We start from the raw sequence: 22,046 nt of genomic DNA, 5'->3' as shown, positions 1-22,046 counted from the left end.
GGCGCTTCCATTTATGGAGGGCTCTGGTACTTTTTTTTTTAAAGATTTTATTTATTTATTCATGAGAGACAGAGAGAAAGAGAGAGAGAGAGAGAGAGAGGCAGAGGGAGAAGCAGGCTCCCAAGGAGCAGGGAGCCTGATGCGGGACTCGATCCCAGGACCTTGGGATCATCACCTGAGCCGAAGGCAGATGCTCAACCATCTGAGCCACCCAGGCACCCCATTTTTTTTAAATGAAGAAATGCAAAGAAAGGGTCAAAGAATTGTACATGTTTTAAACATTTACTTTTAACATGCCATAGAAATACAATAAAATTGCAATTTGAAAGAGCAAGCCGCATCCAGCAGTGGTGACTATAGCCATCCTGTTGTACATTACATCCCTGGTACTTATTTCTCTTGGAACTGGAAGTTGGTACTTTTTTGATCACCTTCCTCCAATTCCTCCTCCACCCACCCTCGCCTCTGAAAACCATAAATCTGATTTCTCTTCTATGAGTTTTTGGTTTTAGATTTCACACATAAATGAGATCATAGAGTATTTGTCTTTCTCTTGACTTATTTCACTTAACATTATGCCTTCAAGGTGCATCCATGTTGTTGCAAATGACAGGATTTCCTCATTTTAGTGGCTGAATAATATTCATACACACACACACACACACACACACACACACACACACACACACCACAACTTCTTTATCCATCCACTGATAGACATTTAGGTTGTTTCTATGTCTTGTCCATTGTGAATAATGCTCTATGAACATGGCTGTGCATGAATCCCTTTGATGTATTCCCAGAAGCAGAACTGCTGGATCACATAGTCGTTCTATTTTTAGTTTTTGGAGGCAGCTCCCTCCATGGGTCTGTGGGAATAACCAAGTCATTATCACAACTGTGTCTGAGCTTCCATCTACCACTTTCCAACTCTGCATCTTCCCATCCTAAATCTTTACGCATTATCTTTCAAGAATTATCTGGCACAGTTTTTGGTCAAGAAGCCTGGTTCTTCAATAAGAAAACAAGAACAGCTTGCTTTCCAGAGGGATGTGAAATATAGTCTCTTTCTTAGGCAATTGTAAATCTCTTTCTTACCAGTTAGAAAGCAGAGTTGTTACCATGAAAAACTCACAACCAAGAGCATGAATATGCTCGTCTCTAGGGAAACAGTTTGGTGATACCTGTGGTCATGTTTGCTCTATTTGGGGGCAGAATCCCCTCCCACAGAGGGCTGGTCATTTCACGTGTCACTCTCTCCATTGACCTGTTCACTGGCCCCTCTATAGGATTCCTCTATTATGAAGACCTCGTCAGCTCTGTGACCAGGGCAGAAGCAGAGGCAGTTGGTGTCCTGGTTAAAGAGGCCGTCTGGGCATTTCTGCCTGATGCCTTCGTCACCATGACAGGAGGATTCCGGAGGTAGATAATGAGAGCTGCTTTTGCCTCTCCTGCTCTAACACCTTCCATATCTCCCCATATTCAGAAGTTCAGCCTTCTGAGCATGGCACAAAGGCCTTTGGTGACAGGTACCAGCCTGTCTCTGTGGCCCTGTCTCCTGTACCTCATGTTTCCACCCCAACAACCCCAAATGGCTTGTCTTTGCTCACATGGAGATGTTTCGTGCCTCTGTGACTCTCTCAGTCAAACCCTTCTGCTTGGACTGGCTTTCCTCAAATTGCCACCTGGCTGACTTCTCCTCTTCTTTTAAGACTCAATTCAGATACCACCTCCTCCTCCAGGCTCAGCCAGGTAGCGCTCCTCAGTGCTACCTGCCAAGTAATTTGTTTGTATGCATCCTTTCCCTGACGAAATTTGTAGACGTTAGTGCTCTGTGAGAATCAGGTGCCTGGCACAAAACAGGTGCTCAAGAAATACTGGCCGAGTCAATGAGCAGAATGAACGAACTCTTCACGGAGATGTGTGCCATTGTTGGACGTTGAGGCATCCCTTCCAGAAAGAGATTCCTTCCCTCCCGGCCCTCCACCCCTCCAGCTGTCCCTGTAGCCCTCTCACGGGCTCGCTGTTGGCCATCCTGGCAAGCCAGGTGTGAAGTGAGGGAGCAAACCAGAGAGGAAGATCAAATCTCAGAGAATGCCCTCAGTCAGTCTCATAATTCCGAGGGCCCTCGCTTGTATCACGTGCATGTAGTTCTTGGTTTGCTTGTTGCCATGCTCGTCTCTGTAAGGACGTGGGGGGTGAGTGCGCACGTGGGAGCACAGAAGAGATCATTTCCTTTGTTATTTTTTACCCCCACATATACAATCACATATGTACTATGTGTGATTTTTTTCTGTCATAAAGTTATTCTGCAAGGAGTAGAGTTGTACAACCAAGGATATTAAAATATATATATATATGTATATATATATCATGAGCATTTTGTGTTGCAAACCTTGAGCATAAGGTATAGGAACAAAGGTGACTTAAAAATTGGGAGCTAAAAATCGAATTCATTTCCATTTTATGCTTTTTTTTTTTTTGATCAGAGGTAAGAAGATTGGGCATGATGTGGATTTTTTAATTACCAGCCCCGGGTCAAGAGATGAAGATGAGGAACGACTTTTACCAAAAGTGATGAACTTATGGGAAAGGAAGGTAAGACTCAAAAGTAGATGTGTGGACACTCAAGCATTCCCTTAATATGCTAGATTTTGTACACTATTTACCTCATAATTGTGTAATGGCCATCTGATTGTCAGTGATTCACAACAGCTGACACAATGCCACATGACACGCAATGAGACTTATCCGCCTGGGGCCCTAGAGTCCATGTTTTGAACGTCTGTCTTGCTTATACATACTCGTCCCATTTCCAAAGGGGCCAAGGGCGGTGTGTCTCTGTGTCGAACATTCAGGAGCATTACAGCCCCCAAACAAACGGAGAGCATGCGCCGTGCAGACCCAGGAGGCGTGAGATGAGCCCAGCAGGCCGAGGGGTGGGGCAGCACCTCTGGGACTGGGACAGAATCAGCCAGGAGGCGCACGGGTGCCTGGAACTCTCCAATGGTCAACAAGCACCTTGCTTTGTGCTGAGATGGGAAGAAGGAAACTCAGGAGGACAAGCTCAGCTCAGAAGCCCCCACCCACTGAGGAGATGAGACTTGCTCTAGGCTCCCTATTGCCCAGCAGAGGAGGTGAAGGATGAGTAGCAGCCAGAACTGCCTGCAGGGCCCTGACTTGTGCCCCGCTCCGGTGAGAGCCCCACTTCCCAAGGAGACCGGAGGGCTCCACCCCAGGGACCTACAGGCCTGGCAGGCTGCTGAGCTGGTGTCTTTCTGGCCCAGCTTCCTCCTTCTTGAGTGATCTGGCCCCTGCTGGGTGTGGGCCACGCTCCCTGATACGGCAGAGAGAGAGAAACCTCAGATAAAGTGAAATAAGAGCCAGAAATGCAGCAACAGAAGGGAGGACCCAATGTAGGGAACCAGATCCAAATTCACCTGTGAGGCCATCCCCAGCCCCCTCTGTCCCTCTCAAAAGAGTGGACCCAGGGCGGCCAGAGCCCTGAGAGTAAACCTCATGGGCCGAACCAGGGGAGGCAGGACGAGGAAGGGTCAGCCCCCCTACACGGGCCCCTCTGCGGTGCTCCGGCAGGAAAGGTGGGCATCTCTCATGGATGGACAGCACAATTCACGGACCTGCTCACCAAGGCCCGCGTGGGGACTGCAAGGCGGGGGGGTCCGTGTGAGGACCTATTCAGTCTCAGTTTTTAGGCACCATGCTCCCCGTGCCCTGAGACTGTCCCGGACGAAGACGGGGGTGGTGGGGTGGGGACATGGTGACAAGGAGCCTCCTTTCCTTTCATCTGTCCTCCGTTTGAGGCAGTCATAGCTCTGCCCTCCACGCAAAGAGATGGGCAGACACAGGTGGAGGCCAACATTAGCCCGTGGGTCTTATTTGGGACCTTAAAAGCACAACCCTGCCGTTTACTGGCTGTATGACCTGGGACGCTTTGCTTAATCTTTCCTTATCTATGAAACAGGGATGGCAAGGCTCTCTCACTTCATTCATGGGGAGGATTAACCGAGAATTAGATAAAGCTCTTGACACAGTGCCTGGTAACAGCAAAGCCTACCAAACAGTGGCCATTAATGTGATCACCCCTGCACGATTATCCCTCGAGGAAGGAACAGGGAAAGGCCTCCCTCTCCCTCCTTGTCAGGACTCCCTTAGCTTCCAGTAGAAAGAAAAGAACATGCTGGTAGGAAACGTAGTCACCCTGTGGCTGTTGATGGGCAGTCAGAGCCCGAAACTTCAAAGGAATGTTCAGAGAAGGAAAGAAGTTACCCAAGGGGAAATGGGGAGCAACAAAGAAAGAAACAGAAGAACATAGAGATGCCCCCAAACAGCCCAGGCTAGAGAGCAGGAAGCAACATCAGGGGCTGTGTGGGTTGTGTGTATGTGTTTCACAACCGTGCCCTGTGGCCGTGGACGGAAGCGCCTGAATATGCAGACAGCAGCATTTTATTCCGGGCACGCATTCCCAAACACCTTGCAAGATTCAGAGCAAACCCCTCCCAAGGATGGCCCATCGCCTAGGACCAGCCAATGTGGCGGAAGTGCAAACAGTTACAATTATTAGGAAGCCAGCTTTGCGAATTTTCGGGGGAGGGGAGTGTTATTGCAAATTTAACTTCAAAGAAAGACTTGTTAATATTTTAATAGCTCACTTTTCAACTGTACATAATTCAAATTTACAAGAAAAGCTGCCATACTGTACTCATTTTTGGTAAGTTTCATTAAAAAGCAGAACTGTGTTTTCCTGAGCTGGTGATTAGATGGCTCTACAGCAGCATTTGCCACCTCCCCCGGAGGGTCTCCCGGACTTCAGGGCTTCCCTCCCGGCCCCCTTCAAACGCTCTGTTCTCCCTAATAGCTTTCCTGGGGGAGCCACTGAAGGGCTGGAGTTCCCTCTTTTGAGGTCAGGAAAAGGATCCCCTCAAAGTTTGGCTGATTTGAAACAATGTCTCTTGGAGGGCTGCAGAAGAAACCAAAAGCATTCCTTAGAACAAAATAAACCCCTGGTGCTCCAAGTGTGGTCCCTGGACCAACATCCTCAGCATCACCTGAGAACTTGTTAGAGATGCAGAGTCTCACCCTCCCTCCCTCTGCCAAATCACTGTGGGGACAGGGCCCTACAAACTCTGCATGACAAACTTTCCAGATGCTTCTGATGATAAAATTCAAGAACATCTGACCTAAGGAACGCATGACAACAAATCACATATCCTAATAGCTATGAATGAATCCTTTTGAGGTTATTTGCTTCTTTAGTTGACACTCGGATTCAGCATTGATTACTGCCTCTCTCTGCCCCACGTCTGCCCTGTGCTGTGAGGAGTTCCCATAGAGCAGACAAATTGGGGGATCGCTGGGCACATCTTAGAATCACTTCTTATCTTTCTGACTTGGCTACAGTAGGTGAGGCAACCATCACTAACATTATCTCACTCTCCAAGGCGGACAGAGTGACAGTCTTTGTCCTCAAAGGGGTAAGGCAAGTTTCTGCGCACCGACTTGTAATCCAGAAGTAAGGAGAGGGATTCTCTGGCAGCTTTGGCCTCTCTAATCACTAAATTCCTCTGTGGCCGAGAGAGGATAATACACCCACTTGCTGGCTTCCCCTCCCAGGGTGGCCGTGGGGACTCACACAGCAGGGGCAAAACCTGGCCACGTTCTGCTCAAATCTGTGAAGCTTCTGTTGAGAGCATTTGTTAAGAGCCCAGTATAAAATGGCAGACCCTGCCCACTGGAGACTGTTCCTGATTCTTTCTGTTTGTTTTCAGGGATTACTTTTATACTGTGACTTTGTGGAGTCGACATTTGAAAAGTTAAAGTTGCCTAGCAGGAATGTGGATGCTTTAGATCATTTTCAAAAATGCTTTCTGATTTTAAAATTGCACCATCAGAGAGTGGACAGTGGCAAGTACAGCCAGCAAGAAGGAAAGACCTGGAAAGCCATCCGCGTGGACCTGGTCATGTGTCCCTATGAGCGCCGCGCCTTTGCCCTGCTGGGCTGGACCGGCTCACGGGTAGGTGCTACATGGAGCCAAAAGATGTGGGCTGGGTCTAGCAGGGGCCAGGAGAGAGATGGTGGCAGCCGAGGCAGGGTGACAGGGAGGAATGCCCAGAAACTTCCAGATCTGGGCATTCTACCTGCACGCGGTCAGGTGAGACAGTGTGGTCCCGGGCTGGCAGCAGCTCACCTGGGAGCAGGTTAGACACGTAAGTCCCCCCATACCTCCACCTCACCCCCCCACCCAACATCCTGAGTCAGAAACTCTGGGGATGGCCCCCAGTAATCTGGATATTGGCTGACATTTTTCATTCATGAAAGCTGGAAAAATTGATGGAACAATATATCATAAATGCAGCTTGTTTGACAGACCTGAATCTTTGGGAACATAGAGTCTGTTGAGAAAGGGGAGAGTTCCAAAAAGAAGTCCAAGGTTATACAAGGTCAGGCCGGTTAGGAATCACTGGCAGAAATGGTTCCTCTTGTCCATTTTCTTTGATGACAGGTGTGTTTCCAGCACATTCTAGTCTCTTCTCTCAGAGTTCTTGGAAATTATTGCTATTGGTTCTGCAGGTGCTGATAGAACACTAAACTTTCCGCTGGGCCACTTTAAATGATTTAACCTCTTTGAGCCCCAATTGTGCCATCTCTGATGTGGGTAACAGTGGTGCCCACCTTCTAATGTCACCATTTGGGTTAAATGAGAGGCTGTGTGGGTTTAAATGTGGCACATGCTCAGCATATGGTAGCCACTTGTGTTAATTATCTTCATGCCCTACTTATGCAGCCACTGAATATGGTATATTTTGTCTCCAGGTTGATACCTGTTGGTGGGTGACCAGAATTAGTTCTAGTCTAAAATTTTGTAGGTGAGAAATTCAATTTCACCTTTTTACCCAAAGATTTCAGGGCCTGGGAATTATTCTCAACACAATTCATCTATTAATCTCACCTCAATTTGGGGTCTACAAATGTGAATGGTGCCCTCGAGTGTTTGGCAGTGCACAACTTGCACAACTGTATGCAGCAGCCCTGGACCAATCTCTGAAGTCTGTTGTGACCAATGTTACAGCCAGCCCAATACCATCACCTCTGCTCAATGTTCAGCTTTCTTCATCTGAAACATAAGACATTGTCCTTGCCCTGCCTGTTTCACAGGGTCATTATGAGAAACTAAAGAGGTTTTAAAGCAGAAGGCAGAACTGTCTCAGGTAAAGTGCCTGAGCTTTGGGTTTCAGGAGTCTAGGTCCTTAGCTCTATCATTGGTTGTGTAGCCTCGGGTAAATGACTTAAGCTCTCTGGGCATCCCTTCTTCATCTGAAGAATGGGCTAATAACAACCCCACCCTCACAGTATCGTAATGAGCATTAAATGAGACAATACCCTCGTCTCAGCACAATTCTGAGTCCAACTGTGTACTTAAAACTGTTCCCTTCAAGGTACTTAAGGAGTCTTTTAGACTCTTGGAGAAGTTGTTAAATATTAATGGCAATAGAGCAGACCAGAAAATTAATATAAAGCAAGAAATCAGCCCAGTGCCTGGCATAAAGTGAGCTCTCCACAAATACTGAGAAGGGTATCATTGCCTGGCTCATAGCCATGGCCTTCCTGACTGGTCTCTCTGCTTCTGCCCTCACCCAGTACAGCTGAGTGATCCTGTTATAAATCAGATCAGGTCATTCCCCTGCTTAAAACTTTGCAGAGACTCTCCATTTAACTGAGTAAACGTGGAAGGTCCTACAGTGGTTCATGAGACCCTGCATGATCCTCTCACCCCCTTATGCCTCTGAATTCCTTGCCTCCTGCTCTCCCTAAACGGGCCCGGGTCGCTTCAAGCCAAGGCTGTGTTCTAGCTATTTGTCTGCTGGAGTGCTCTCCCCCCAGAGTCTACTTGGCTAACTCCTTCACCTACTTCAATTCCTTGCTCAAATCCCTATGTTCTCAGTGAGGACTGCCCTGTGCACAGCACTTACCTTTCAACATATCCTATACTTTATTTATTCCATTATTGTGTCTTTTCTGTGTCCCCTGCTCAAATCCAAGCTCCACCAGGGTAGACATGTTATGCTCCAAGCACATAGAACATGCCTGGCACATAGCAGATGCTCAGTAAATACGTGTTTAGTAAATATTATTATTCTCCAAAAAAAGACATCATTATCATTTCTTGCAGTCTATGGGGAAATGTTCAGAGGTTTTAGCAGAGGTGCCCAGGAATATATCTGTCACCACACATAACAGTCTCTCGCTAACCCCATTATCCCCATCCTCCCCAGCCTTTCTCAACACAGTGCGAGCAGCATTGCTCTAAATCCGGGGGGCGCGGGCGCGGGGGGGGGGGGGGGGGGCATGAAGAGAGTGTCCCAGGGCTGGGAGGAAGCGCAGCGCTGAGCACCCTCATATTTTCACAGACGAGCAGCTACTGCACCCAGCATCTGCTTCACCCTGATTTGTCCGCAACCCTGGCTCCCCTTCTGGCACATTATAAAGGACTTGTGTTTGGAAAGTCTGTTTTCTTACACGGGGTGGTGGTGGGGAAGGTCCCAGCCTCAACCAGCTTTCCTAAAGTAGGAGACGGCTCCTCCCACTAGAGGGCGCCATTATCCCATGCTTTCCTCCTACGCTCACATGGGAGGATTAACGTTTCTAGATCTGTGCTTCTCTCAGGAAAATCAACCTGAACGGCAACTGTCCTCTATCTTAGGCTTCAGCTTTCGCTCCCTGCAGCCTCAGAGCCCATCCTTGACCCTAGGACATGCTATTCTGGGACAAGTGGCTCAAACCATCAGTTTTACACAATCTCATCTGAGAGACTGTTAGAGGCAGAGGGAACCTTGCTTACATACTTCCTTCATCCTCCTGTTCGACAAATCAAGATTCAGAGAAGCTGGGTGACTTGCCAAAAGAAGCACAGCCAAATAGGGACAAAATCCAGGCTGGAAGTTGGGTCTCCTGACTCCTCATCCTCTCTTATAATAGTGATATTCCAAAAAAAACGAAACAAAACAAAACACCTACTATATTTATCCAGCATTTACTTGGGGCCAGGTATTATCCTGGACACGATCCTCACATTTGTTTATTCATTCAACAAACATTTGCTGTATATCTTCTATGTGCCAGGCACTATCAGAGAAGAGAATATGGTCATGAACAAGTTAGGCTCCTATTTTCAGAGAGCTTACATTCTAGTGTGCAGGTGCAAGCACAGAGCTCTGTCATCACGGAGCTTTGCCTTTGGGGAGAAAATTGCTTTGAGAATGTTTAGAGAGATTTCACTGTAGAGATTTAGATACCTCTAAACAGATAATACTGAAGACATTCTAGGCTTGATAGTAATTTATTTTAATTATATCTCGTCCAGCAGTTTGAGAGAGACCTCCGGCGCTATGCCACGCATGAGCGGAAGATGGTGCTGGACAACCATGCATTATATGACAAGACCAAGGTAGCGTTGTCTACCCAAGATGGGATTCTTTGATCCTCATCCCAATGGTTGGCTCCCTGAGCACTTTTCCTGAACTGATTTTAGTGTCCAGGTTCAGTTTCCTTTGCCCTGAGTGTCCTGTTCCCACAGATCAGAGTTGAGGGCAGCTAGAAGGATCCTGATGGGAGCATGGCCCCCACCTGGCCCAGAATGTACCTCAGGGGCTTTGGGCTCAAAGATGATGAGCTTGTTGGGCCCTCAGAACCAGTCCAGCAGTGAACTTTCATTGAGTCTGGTATATCTTTGGTATTTTTAGTGAATAATTCCAAAGGAAACCAAGGATTCTCCCAAGTCATAAATACCATTCAAGTACCCCTTAAATGCAGTGAGCAGTAGCATTGTAAGTGACCGCATAGGTCATTAATGAGAGTGTTACTGCAAGAGAGAGAGCAACAGAGCTGCCCTGAGATGTAGATGAGCAGTCAGCTAAGCTTACCCACCGGCTATGTAACTCACTTGGTTAGCCTTACACTGGTCATGATCCAAATTCATGCCTCATCAAAATGATAAATTACTGTATGAATTATGAAGAGTTAAATATTCATCTGTTAAATCTACATGTTAAGGTCTACTGTTCTTACAGTGGTCAAGGACACTAAACTAAGCTCTGAGGGGAATAAGATACAAAATAACTAGAAGCAATGATCTTTACGCTCTAGGAGCTTACAGTCTAAATGAGCTGTATTTAGTTAGAGCTATCTCAGTTAAAAGTCAGAAACCCAATCCAAGATGGCATAGCAAAAAAGGGGTGCTTGGCTTATATATTGCAGCATCTGAGGGTAATACTGACTTCAGGTATGGCTGCATCCAGCTGCTAATGCAGGTTTTCCCATGATTCCCATCCTTCCAGCTTAACAGAGGAGAACCTCTTTCCTAATAGGAAATATCAAGAGTCCTAGTTGATATTCATTGGCCAGGCCTGGGCCGTGTGCCCATCCCTGAACCCTTTACTGTGGCTCTGATTGGTCAGGCTTGGATCATGTGGCCCTCCTTGGAGAGGGAATTAGCCCCACACCTGATCCTCATGGATGGAGAGGAGGGAAGGGTGGTTTTCCAAAGAAAAATCAAGGTGCTGCTGTCAGATAACAGATTGTAGATTGGCAGGAAAGCCTCAGATGTCAAGCATGTGAGTGGAGGCAGACTCACATAACACAATTTAGGAATGCTTACAAATGAACACATTCTAAATAGTTTAACATAATGGAGTATATCTCATATGCCCCCACACTGTGCTAAAGGCAAGAAGGGATGACAGAGAAGTGCTGCTTGATCTAAAAGAGATCATGGGGTGGGAGCCTGGTGGGGTTCGGGGTGGGGCAGGTGAGGAAGGCCAGAAGAGGAACCCAACATATACATGTAACCTATAATTGCCTCTCCCCATTACCTCAGAGCAGCAGTGCATCATTCTGGCTGCACATGAGATTTACCCAGAGCCTTTAAAAAGATTGATGATAGGACCTCTCCTGAGATTCTCATTTCACTGGACTGGGGTGTAGCTCAATGTTTTTTTTAGAAGTCCCTTCATGTGGTTCTAATGCACAACTGTGGTTAAGAACTACAGACCCATAGGAAAAATACCAAATGCCCGTAGCTAAATATAAGGTTGTCATACGTAGGTAAGGTGTCATAGGTAAAGGTAAGGTTGTCATAATTTTACCTTTATCTATGAAATACCACATTTTTGGGTGGGAAAATGTAAAAATTACAGAAGTCAGTTAAGATAAAAAAAAGCAGTTAGGATGACTTTTTATACTCAGAAGCAGGGAATTATGTTTTCATAATAATTCATTCTGCCAAGACAATTTATAAGTAAAACTTCCACTATGTCAGCATCGAGATGTTTAAAAATATCTGAATGCACATATTTCTTTTTATACTTTCAGAAAATATTCCTCAAAGCAGAAAGTGAAGAAGAAATTTTTGCACATCTGGGATTGGATTACATTGAACCATGGGAAAGAAATGCCTAGAAAAAGTTGTCAACTTTTTTTCAGCTTTTTTTTTTCAGGTTAAATAAATTATGCTTCATATTGTAGTAAAGATGCCTTAGGAAAATATGAGATTCTTTAAGCCTTATTGAAATGCAGATTGCCATTAGGAATAGTTTTGGAAACTTGATAAGGCAGCACCTGGTAATGGGTTATGCTCTAATAGGCCATTCATATGACCGTTGCTTAGAATTCACAATGCATTTTTCCATAGAAATGATGTTGAAATTGGTGGCTTATTTCAGGAAAGCTCATCAAAGCCCACTTTGCCCACAGTGTAGCTGAGATACTGTATATTTGCAATAAAAATAGGAGGAAACAAGAGATGGTGGAGTCTTCTTTTTCACACAAATACTATAAAAATATTCTAAACAAAAATGTAACAAAATGAAAACGAAGAGTTGAAGACTTATCTCGAGGAGAGAAACACGTTTAACTAGAAGATCAGAGATTCTGGAGGGGGTTCTAGGTCCCTTCTGGAGCTTTTGGAGGATGGGGTACTAACTCTAGACCCACTCTGCTCAGGTCATAGTCTGCTTCTCTGTCATCATGGAGCTGTTCTCTAGGCGTCCCAGCAAAAGGCCACACACGGGATGTATTCCCACTGCTTTCACTCAGAAGTACAATTTCCTAAATGCCAAAGGAATATCTCCCCTGTTTTCTATCTCTGAGTCTCTCGCTGGATCTTAGTGGCCCTTTCTCTCTCAGGGAGATGCTTTCTCTTGGTCGTTTCATCTTAGGATACCCAGGGTAAGGGAGGCAGCCTTGAAAGCACATGTTGGCAGGTGGCAGTGATTGATTGAGTTTGTAGAACTTGTTCGTACTTGTTTGAAGAAGAGGGGACTTGTTTCTGAGCAATCAGAGGCCCTGTATGAGAAAGAAATGCCTCCACGGCCTATCAAAGTGGAGTTGGTGGATGGATCCTGAGATGCTATGGACCCAGGTTCTCCCACTAGGAGACTCTGCTTGTTCACCAGCAGTGGCCCTCTCTGCATGAGGGAACCAGGACTCCTGGGGAAGCCTCCTCACAGAAGCCCTGGTGAAGGCCTGACCTGAGCCAGCTGATGCTGTTCACAGACTTTTCCTCAGATGGCAAGCAAATTGCTACTTAGCCCACCCTTCTGGTCCTGTGTTCATCCACTCTGAGTCTTCTCACTCTCTCTCCCTAGAGAGTGCAGTGGAAGCCTTTCTCTCCACTCCCACAAAATGGATATAGCCCTCATTTCTCATAATCTCTTGGAACAACGCTTGCCTTCACTCTACCATATTTACCCTACACACACACACACACACACACACACACACACACACACACACACGCAGAGTCTATTGTAGAATCACCTTCCTTATGTACTCTCTGATCACAAACACAAATGGGAGCAATGAATGATCCAGCTATGTGCTACCCCTGCGGTCAGGGAACATATGACTCCACATGATTTCCACCTTGAGATGTTCAGGAATAAGAAATTGCTTCCCCTGAAACATCCCCTTTAAGTTTTATTTATATCCCAACTTGCACCATGTTAGCCCTGGCCAACCTTCCCATGGAAGCCAGGTGTGATGTTTTTTTGTTTTGTTTTGTTTTTTTGAGAAAAGAGATGTGGAAAAAAGATGATAAGGCAAGACACACAGAAATCAAGCCCCTTTCCCAAAATCGTGAAGAAAAGCATAGGTCAAGACCAGGATCAAAGGGCTCCTTCTGGACCTCACTTGGTGCTTCACTGCTTATTAAACAACAAGATCTGAGTGTTGGAATGAGTCCTTATTCTGTCACCTACAGAGACAAATCAACCCAAAGTTTTCCAGATCTGCAATGGAAATTTGGATTGGTTAAGAAGCAGCTTAGTATCTCTCCTCACTCTGAGCACAGATCCCTGGGTTTTCAGCTCTGTTCCAGCTCTAGATCTGCTCCTTGACCGAACTGCCTCATTCCAGGCTCAATCTGGGCACAAGCCACCACAATCCCCTTCTTCTCTCCATTCCGACAGGAGGACGGTAAGTGTCATGCATGGGCTCCTCGCTTCCTGCTACAGTCTTCACATATACGTGGGCTCCTTCTGCTCCCGTCAGATTCTTCTCATGTGTGGGTGACCTCCTAGGATTCTTGAGAAAATAAACAGGTTTTTGAAAAATAGAGCAAAGACTTCTGCTTCTGGCCCAAATGGAGCAACAGCAACCAGATTTACCCTCCCACCTGAAACAACCAAAAGTCAGGGAAAAAAACCCAAACATTTAAAACAATAGTTACCAAGATGCTGGACATCAGGCAAGGAAGGATGTAATTCTTGAGAGACAGAAAACAAATGAGGGGAGGCCGACAATTGCCAAGTTTAATGCCCTGGCAGATTTTTTTTCTGGCCACTCAACTCTCTTCTGTTTAATGTTCGGATGGCATTCCTTTTACCTTAATCTATTGGTGTCTTTATATTTAAAGTGAGTTTTTGCAGGCAGCATACAGTTGGATCTTGTTTTTATATCCAAACTGATAAAAAAATTTTATTTTTATATCTCTGCCTCTTAATTGGGGTATTTAGACCATTTTTATTTAATGAAGTCATTGATATGGTTTATTTATGGTTCATTTAGAAATGTACCATCTTCCCATTTGTTTTCTGTTTGTTCTGTCTGTTCATTACTAGTTTTCAAATATTTTTCTGCCTTCTTCCATATAGATTTTAGGAGTATCTTATTGAGTTTCATGAAAAAAAATCTGTTAGCATCTACTTATTTATTGGGAGAAAGACAGAGAGACAGAGAGCACAGTGGGGAAGGGGAGAGAGAAAATCTCAGGCAGACTCCCCGATGAGCATGGAGCCTGACATGGGGCTCGATCTCATGACCCTGAGATCATGACCTGAACCAAAATCAAGAGTCAGACACTTAACCAACTGAGCTACCCAGGGGCCCCATTGATATACAGTGATTTTAACCAAGAGTTCTTACCTCAGCAATCTTGGGATTGTCATAGATTTCTGAAATTTCACATGGTCTCTCACTTTCCTAAGTTGGTAAAAATAAATTAAGAAACGAAGAAGAAATGAAGGGTCACAGCATTTACCCATGATCATGATTAAAATCAGTGGTTCTTAAGCCTGCATGCACATAAGAATCACTAGACAGCTTTAAAAGCAAAACAAAGTAAGCAAACAGATAATAATTGCCCCCCAAAAATCCTTAAATGAGAAATACCATTATAAATTATTTTGAAAATAATCCAGGATTGGACAGTGGGGAGAAGTGGGTAGTAGTAGAGATCAAACAAGATTGGCCACATTTTGATAATTGGGTTCATTATACTATCCTCTCTATTTTAGTATATACTTAAAATTCTGCATGCCACAGCTCTATTGTCCAGAGATACTAATTTAATTGGTTTTGGTGACTGGTATTTTTGGTAGCCTCCTAGATGATTTTTAAAGTGCACTGAAGGTTAAGGAACTATGACTTAAATAAATAGCACCACCACCAACCACAATACACCTTAACATGTTTAAAGTTTACAGCTTTTCAACAGATCTTTACAACCATGATCTCAGTCCATCCTCACAACCTCCTAAAATAGGGAGGGTAGTGTTTATGACTCCTATTTTGGAGTAGAACTAACCAAGGCACAGACAATGTGAAGTCACTTGCTCAGGATCACATAAATCATTAAGTGGCAGGGCCAGGGGTAGAGCCTAGGCTGCCTTTCTCGCGTTAATGCTTATCAGTATGAGAAAAAGCAGGATTGTTCATAGAGGATGGAATTAGAACCTGGAGTCCACACAACACAGTTGTATTATAACCAGAGAAACCTCTTGGATATTGTCTGGGTGGCCTTTGAATTCTGAGCCTAGTCTCCAGAGCAATCCAGCATTTGGAGGGGTGGGGTTGGTAGATTCTCCTGTGACTGATGTGTGTTCCGATGTAGAAAAAGGGCAAAGATAAACAGAGCCAAATACTTGTGGGCCTATCCCTACCATAGACCCCTCAGCACCTGTTTGTCTCCTACCTTTCCTGAGATTGTCCCCACTCTCTTTTGAAGCTTGGGCCCTTTTGTCCTTGACTTTAGAAAACACATCCACAGTACAGATGTGCATTTGCCATGGCAACACCTGTCCCTCTCCACGGCTACTTTCTGCCACCCCAAATACCAGCCTTGTTGCCATGGATTTCCTAGAGCGAAGGTTGGGTGACAGATTGGCTCTGCCTGGAGTGTAGTATCATGAGTCTGAGATAGAAACTGAGGGGCAGGAATGTCCACCATTGTGTCCCCGGGAAACAGATTTGGATCCTGACACCCTCGGCCCAAAGCCAATTCACTGAAATACTGATTCCTGCCCACACAGCCAGACACAAAGGAGCTTGCTAATCACCTCCGTGGACTCATTGCTGCTTCTTCTTCGGCGGATCAGCATAAATAGTAAAGCCACCAGCAGGGCTGTGGCCACCAGGGATGGGATGCCTGCTGCTAATCCAAGAGAGGGCCCACAGTCCTGCCATACAGAGAAGGGCAGAGTCAGGTTCTCCAAGAATAAAGGGAAAGTCTAGTTGATTAAAAATAAAACAAAACAAAAACCGCATAGCCTCTAAGTGTCATATACAAAATCAAAAGGTCAATAAAATACTGCAGAAAAGATGTTTGCAATATACATGACAAATGACTCATGTCATAGGACTTAATTTACATAGTTTGAATCAATAGGAAAAGGGTGACAATCCAGTAGGAAAAATGGGCAAAGGGTATGAACAGGCCATTCCTACAAACGGAAATACAGATGTCTCATCAACATAGCAAAAGCTGAGAAACAATTCAAATCAACGATTAGATACTATTTTAACCTATCAGTTTGGCAAAAAGTAAAAAGTTATATCCCACATCATTTTGATGTGAATGTTTACATTTACCTGCACTATATGCATTAAGCAATTAATTTTCAAATTTCCATTTTGCTTTGATCTGAATGGAAATGGCCATGCTTGTCTCCACCTAAATTTTCAAATTTGTAGATTACCTGGAAATATCAAAGATAACCTGCAGAATCCCTATAAACACTCAACTCTCTATATAACATACATACAGAAAAGTATATAAATCATAAATATATAGCTGGATGACTTCACATGTGGAACCCACACAGCTAACCAGTACCCAGATGAGGACTCACAACATGGCCAGGACCCCAGAAGCTGCCCCATACTCCCTTCTAGTAATGGCATGTGTAACCACTATCCTGAACTCTGTCACCGTAGATTAGTTTTGGTTTTGTTTTCCAACATCACCTAGATGGACATGAAAAGTCTGTACTCTTTTACGTCTAGCTTTTTCTGCTTAACACTTTGTAAAAATTGCCTGTGATTCCTGCATGCTCTCCCTCATTTTTGAGCTGAGTTGGTTGTAAGAATAATTGTTGAACCAGATTCTGTGTTTGGTGACAGTTCATGTATTGAACTTTACTCCTCAAAACTAAGGTAGAAAATGGCTAGATTATTATTCCCATTTTATAAGTGACCAAACCAAGGTTCCATTATGTAGTGATATACTTACTGCTTCTTTCCCACTTGTAGCAGGTGGGGAGGAAGTCTGTGTGGGAAAAGAACATACATCTTAAAAAAAAAAACAACAAAACCACACAGGGCACATTATACAAACAGCCTATCCAAGGTTAAGCCATAATGCCTAAATGCCCTAAGTGGTAGATGCCTTAAGTGGTAGATCCAGAGTTCATGCTCTTCACCACGGGGCTACACTTCCTTCCGTGACCAAATGCAGCACACCAATACAGTTTTTGTCCTTGACAGTTCAGTATGGCTCAGCAGAGACTGACTTGCATATGTACCCTGGTTCCAAACCCCCCTGCAGATAGGCTCTGATGAGCCAGGTATTCACCTCTCTCCTACTTCCCAGAGCACTGGCATTCCGGTCGTTCACCTGCACCAAAAGGGAAGTGTTATTTATTTATTTTTTCCTAAGTTTCATTTATTTATTTTAGAGAGAGAGAGTGCATGCGAGTGAGCAGGGGGAGGGGCAGAGGGAGAGAGAGAATCCTGAAGCAGGGTCCCCGCTGAGTGTGGAGTCTGACCCACGGCTCGATCTCAGGACCCTGAGATCATGACAGAAGCCGAAATCGAGAGCAGGCAGCTCCACCGACTGAGCCACCCAGGTGTCCCCAAAAGGGAAGGGTTATGCAATAGAATGTAACTGCCAGATAAGGTTACCAACCATCCAGAGAACTTGCCCAGGATATAGGATGTGCACTGCTAAACCCAGACAGTCCCAGACAAACCGGGATGGTTGGTTGCCCTACATAGGTCCAAAGGGAGGAAGGGACGGTTCTCAGAGAAATGGGCTATTAACAGAGAAGGCATTACAAAAGGCGATGACTGGCATCATAAGGGCTTCCCTCTCAGCCCCACTCACCTCTACCGCCCCGAGCTTCTCTGAGTTACCCTCATAGGGTAGGCCAAGCCAGGATAAGACAGAACCTGGGGTCTCCACAGACCTGCTGAGTTCAAGCTGTCAGGGAGAATGTTCCAGCAGGGACCATATCAAAAGGTTCTGACAGGTACAGAGAGGGCTGGGGAGTCTGACAACAGTCAGAGGCTGAAGCAGGGAGCAGAGCAAGACAGGGAGATCCCGAAGGCAGAGGGGGTGCCAGGGTAGGCCAGGGACAGAGATCCAGGGCGGCCAGTAGTGGGCGCCAGAGGCAGGCAGTGAGTCACAAGATGGACCCTTTCTGGGGCTCTCCAGGACCATGTCTCCGGGTTACAGTAACAATGATCACTGGCTCACGCATTGTCTCACCAGGCAGATTCTGCTTATTCTCTTTGAATAACAATGTAACTTCTCAGGAAAATTTGGCACAACTCCAAACCCGCTAAAAAACCCGGCCAGGAAAATGCTTGGCTCAATCAGAGCTGTGCTGCGAGTCGGAAAACAGCCCTGGCTGTGTGTTACCTCTAACACAACAGGAGAGCAGAAGACAGAAGATCGGCAAAGGACTGAAACTACATGCCTTCAGCAGCTGACAGTCTCCATCTGACTTGGAACTAAATGCCATACTCAAGAGCCATAAACTGTTCGTTCTTGTTGACCCAGCAATGCCTTCTAGAACATATACTAAGGAAATCACCTTAAATGCAGACAAGGATTTAGCTATAACTATTTTTATTACAAAATGATTCCTAATTGTGGCTAACAGATCAAAGAAATAATTCACTTGAAGGAAAATCACATGACTATCCTCAGTTATGGTTATAAGGGCTGATGGAAAATATGTATCATAAAATGTATATAAAATCATATGTAGAGTAAGAATACAATGGTACATTTGACAACACATGTCAAAATATATATAAAGTCAAAATAAAGATAAAGTCAAACAGGACTAGAAGGAATGACACCAATGTTTTCTGCTGATTGGAATTTAGGTGTTTTGATTTTTTTTTCTATTTTACTTTCAAAATGTTTATTTATAATTTTTATTATTGAAAAAGTTTGTCTCAGCACTTCCCCCCCCCCACAACTGTTCATAAGTGCCTTTGAAAACCTGGGATTCGGCCCTCAGCATGAGGTCCAAGTGAAGGAGCTCTGCCCGCCCCTCCTCACCCCACCCCCAAGCACGTGTGCCCATCTGCCCCACTTGCCCGGTGACTGGGGCCTGCAGCACTTACCGTGTTGGCCGGCAGTGTGAAGTTCAGTGAGAAACTCTGATGGAGAGAAGGAAACATTAACGCTCCAAGAATGGCCAGCCAGGCTCCTGACCCCTCTACCGACTGTCACCCAACCTGGTGGGTCACAGAAAAATTCACTGATTCCACAGGCTCAGTCAAACCCCAACCTCTGCTCCCAATCTCGGCCCCTCTCCCCTCCTCAGATCCCCAGCCAGGGCCCGATGAAGGGGCCAGCCAGTGATTGCCTGATGGGTCCCAACCCAGAGGGCAGCAAAGACCACGTTAGAAATTCAGCAAAGCACTGAAAGTTGTTTTCCCCCAGAGCTCCTTTGAGGGAGGGAATGGTATGAGTTTAGAAGGACTTGGTACTTTCTGCTTGGGGTAGGAAGTAAGGGCCACGAGGGGCAGGCTCCAATAAGAACACCTGCTCTGAACCCCCTCCCCGGGAGAGAGGGCATGAGAAGGACAAGGCTTCTGTGCGTGCTGAGTCTGAGACACAGGTTGCAGGCTCAGGCCGAGCTGCTCAGGACAACAGAGGAGAGGGAAACCCTCTGTACCCTCCCCTCACTCAGCACCCAGCCTCACCTCTCCCCCAAATATGGAGTCAATATTGGAAGGTCGTGAGCTCCGTGGGGCACTGAGTTGTTAGCCTGTGCGAACCTCCCATGGCTCCTTCCTCCACCCTGTCTCCATCTTTGTCACTGCGGTCTGGGCTAGCCGAGGCCAGTCTGTCCAGGCTGCTCTTTACCGATACCGAGATAAACACTCTTCTAGGACAATATTGGAGCAAGAGGAATATCCTGCGCCACCTTGGCTCCAGGGCTTCCTGCTCAAGGGACCCAACCACTGCCCTCTGTGCTAACACCAACCAAGCCCACAGATGCTGCAAGGGCACTTGGTGGCCACTGTGTGGGACGCAGCTGCCCAGAGCCTTATCTCATCAGTGAATACTGGGTACTGATGTCAGCAGGCCCAAGACAAAGGTCCCTTTGGGGGGACAGCAAAAGAGGGGGAGCAGCAGCAAGTGGGCCATTGCGTGTGCTGTTTATCAGTGTCTGGATGACGAAGATTTTGGCCAATTTCAGAAAGACATTCCTATTTTGTAGAAATAACACTCCAGTGCTCTTGTGGCAAGAAAAACATCCCATCAGTTTTGGTGGGGAGAATCTGAGGCTGTGTCCTTTAGAGAGGCCACTGGGTAGGGTGAGGCAGCCCTGGGCTTGGAGTCACCCAATCTGGGTTCCAGTCCAGACCCAGTCACTTAGGAACTGTGTGGCCTTGGAAAAGTGACTCAAAGTCTCTGGTCTCCATTTCCTCACAGCAAATCTGTTTTCCCAGCCTTAAAACAGGGGTGATGTTAACTCGCTTTGCCCAGAAGCACAAAGGGAACAACATCCAAACTGTAAAATGCTCTAGGTGTGTAGCAGTGCGGGGGCATCACACAATGTCATGTTCTTCATGGCCTGGCCAGCACCGAGCAAGGCACAAGGAAGCCACTTGGGAAGTTCTTATTGGATGGAACTGCATGCATAGATTAGCAACATTCCAAGCACTGAATTTTCTACAATGCACCGCTTGCTAGTCTATAAGCACTCTGTAATGTCTGCATAACAGCTCTAAAGGCACATGAGGATCTCAGTGGTCAAGTGTCCCTCACTATGAGCTTGCCATTTGTGAGGGGAAGCGGGGAGAGGCAGGATAATTGCTCACTGTCCTTGAGGGGACGCTGTATGTCACACACCGCATGCATAACCGTCCCGTAAGGGGAACGCTACCATCCCTACATCGTGGATGTGGGGACTGAGAGCAAGACTGGTTGCTGGTAAGTGGTCTGGGACTGGTGGTCAGATCACGGATCTTTCTAAGTCCAAAGCCGGAATTCAACTCTTTCTCATAATCTCTTTAATAAAAGAACCCCAGAAGCCTCTTCTAACGTAGCAAACTTCATCTGATTGAGTCACACCCAAATATGTGTCACAAGTCAGTAAGAAAATCGGAACGTTTCCAATGCCATTTCTGAGTATCTACGTTGCTGATCACATAACGGAAGGCAGACTGAGCACATGAGGATAAAGGCAAGGCTCCCACCCATTGCTTCAACTGGGAAATGAATTTGGCCAAAACATCCACTTTGCGCCCTTGTTGTATGTGAGGTTTTAAACACAAAACCTTAATATTAAAGTAAAAGATGAGATCAGCAAATATTAGATAAGAATTGTTTTAATGATTAGTATTTTGCATGCAGGAAGATAACAATTTAAAAAAACCACCCAAGCCCCTTGAAGTCCTAGTGCTGACAGTACCGTCCTATTTGCATGAGAAGATGTGAGCTTTCAATGCCTGGGAGTTGTTCTTTATAGCGAGAAGGGAAGGTTAGGCTGAGCTAGCCTACTCACCATTTCTGACAGCCTCCCGAGAACCTTCTCCCAACACCACCCTCGGCAAGCTCCTTTCTTGCTTGCGCTGTGGGCTTATGTCTCACATTTGTAGGAGCATCCAGCTGGGAGAGCCAGGGTGACAGGGCAAGGGGTGGTTCCATGACAGCCAAGCCATTTATGGTCAGGGGAGTAGCTGAGTTGCCTGCCCATCCCTCAGGGAGGTGGTGTCCTGCTTCACGGCCACTGTGGTTGGCCCCACCACCCACCCTCTTTGTTTTCTTTTTCTCCTTACTTTCCAGCCTCCTTCCTTAGCTACGCCTCCATCTCAGCAGAGAACCCATGGCTAGCTTGAGAGCTCGGTGGCTTCTGCGGCCGGCAGCTCTTTAGCAACAATGGGACCCGCAGGCTGAGGCCGGCCACACCCTCCCCCGCTGCCGGCGTCCGTGTGGCCCACTGTCCCAGCCTCCGTGGGGTCAGCACACCAACAGCATCAACACAGGGGATGGCTGCGTGAGGGGTGT

The 22,046-nt window shown here is 46.1% G+C and overlaps 2 protein-coding genes across 7 annotated transcripts in view; one reads left to right on the top strand and one right to left on the bottom strand.

Moving 5' to 3' along the window:
* The window catches only part of DNTT (DNA nucleotidylexotransferase), a 28,557-nt gene extending 16,886 nt beyond the window's left edge, over positions 1-11,671 (top strand). Inside the window, exons 7-11 of the mRNA XM_025880938.2 lie at positions 1,290-1,422; positions 2,490-2,598; positions 5,787-6,032; positions 9,381-9,464; positions 11,387-11,671. Of these exons, the coding sequence (XP_025736723.1) occupies positions 1,290-1,422; positions 2,490-2,598; positions 5,787-6,032; positions 9,381-9,464; positions 11,387-11,473 (659 nt within the window). The 3' untranslated portion in view covers positions 11,474-11,671. The remainder of the gene's footprint in view (positions 1-1,289; positions 1,423-2,489; positions 2,599-5,786; positions 6,033-9,380; positions 9,465-11,386) is intronic.
* A 55-nt stretch (positions 11,672-11,726) lies between these two features.
* Positions 11,727-21,674, bottom strand: OPALIN (oligodendrocytic myelin paranodal and inner loop protein). Of its 6 annotated transcripts, XM_073904391.1 has the most exons (7): positions 21,544-21,594; positions 19,733-19,917; positions 19,148-19,183; positions 17,022-17,057; positions 15,850-15,969; positions 14,438-14,494; positions 11,762-13,597 (listed from the first exon to the last, which is right to left on the bottom strand). In XM_073904391.1, the coding sequence occupies exons 5-7, from the start codon at positions 15,889-15,891 to the stop codon at positions 13,421-13,423; spliced, it is 276 nt and encodes a 91-aa protein (XP_073760492.1). In that variant the 5' UTR covers positions 15,892-15,969; positions 17,022-17,057; positions 19,148-19,183; positions 19,733-19,917; positions 21,544-21,594; the 3' UTR covers positions 11,762-13,420. The 6 variants fall into 6 exon arrangements, with proteins under 6 accessions (XP_073760489.1, XP_073760490.1, XP_073760487.1 ...); XM_073904386.1 differs by lacking the exon at positions 19,733-19,917 and having other exon boundaries at positions 11,745-13,597; positions 19,148-19,261; positions 21,544-21,632; XM_073904387.1 differs by lacking the exon at positions 19,733-19,917 and having other exon boundaries at positions 11,758-13,597; positions 21,544-21,665.
* Positions 21,675-22,046: the final 372 nt, after the last annotated feature.

Source organism: Callorhinus ursinus, unplaced genomic scaffold (genome assembly GCF_003265705.2).
Source record: "Callorhinus ursinus isolate GAN/ISIS: 27379988/994484 unplaced genomic scaffold, GSC_fseal_2.0 scaffold20, whole genome shotgun sequence".
In the NCBI taxonomy this organism is placed as follows: Eukaryota; Metazoa; Chordata; class Mammalia; order Carnivora; family Otariidae; genus Callorhinus; species Callorhinus ursinus.
This window is presented reverse-complemented; position numbering and strand designations above follow the sequence as displayed.

Bases quoted from the DNA above. Each gene is read 5' to 3' on its own strand.
- OPALIN (XM_073904386.1), bottom strand. From the start codon at position 19,204: ATGTTTCCTTCTCTCCATCAGAGTTTCTCACTGAACTTCACACTGCCG. The intron at 14,495-15,849 runs GTGATTAGCAAG...TTACCAACTTAG, and splicing joins GCAGCAATGAGTCCACGGAG to GAAAGTGAGAGACCATGTGA. The intron at 13,598-14,437 runs GTAAGAACTCTT...TATTTTCTCAAG, and splicing joins ACAATCCCAAGATTGCTGAG to AATCCTAGGAGGTCACCCAC.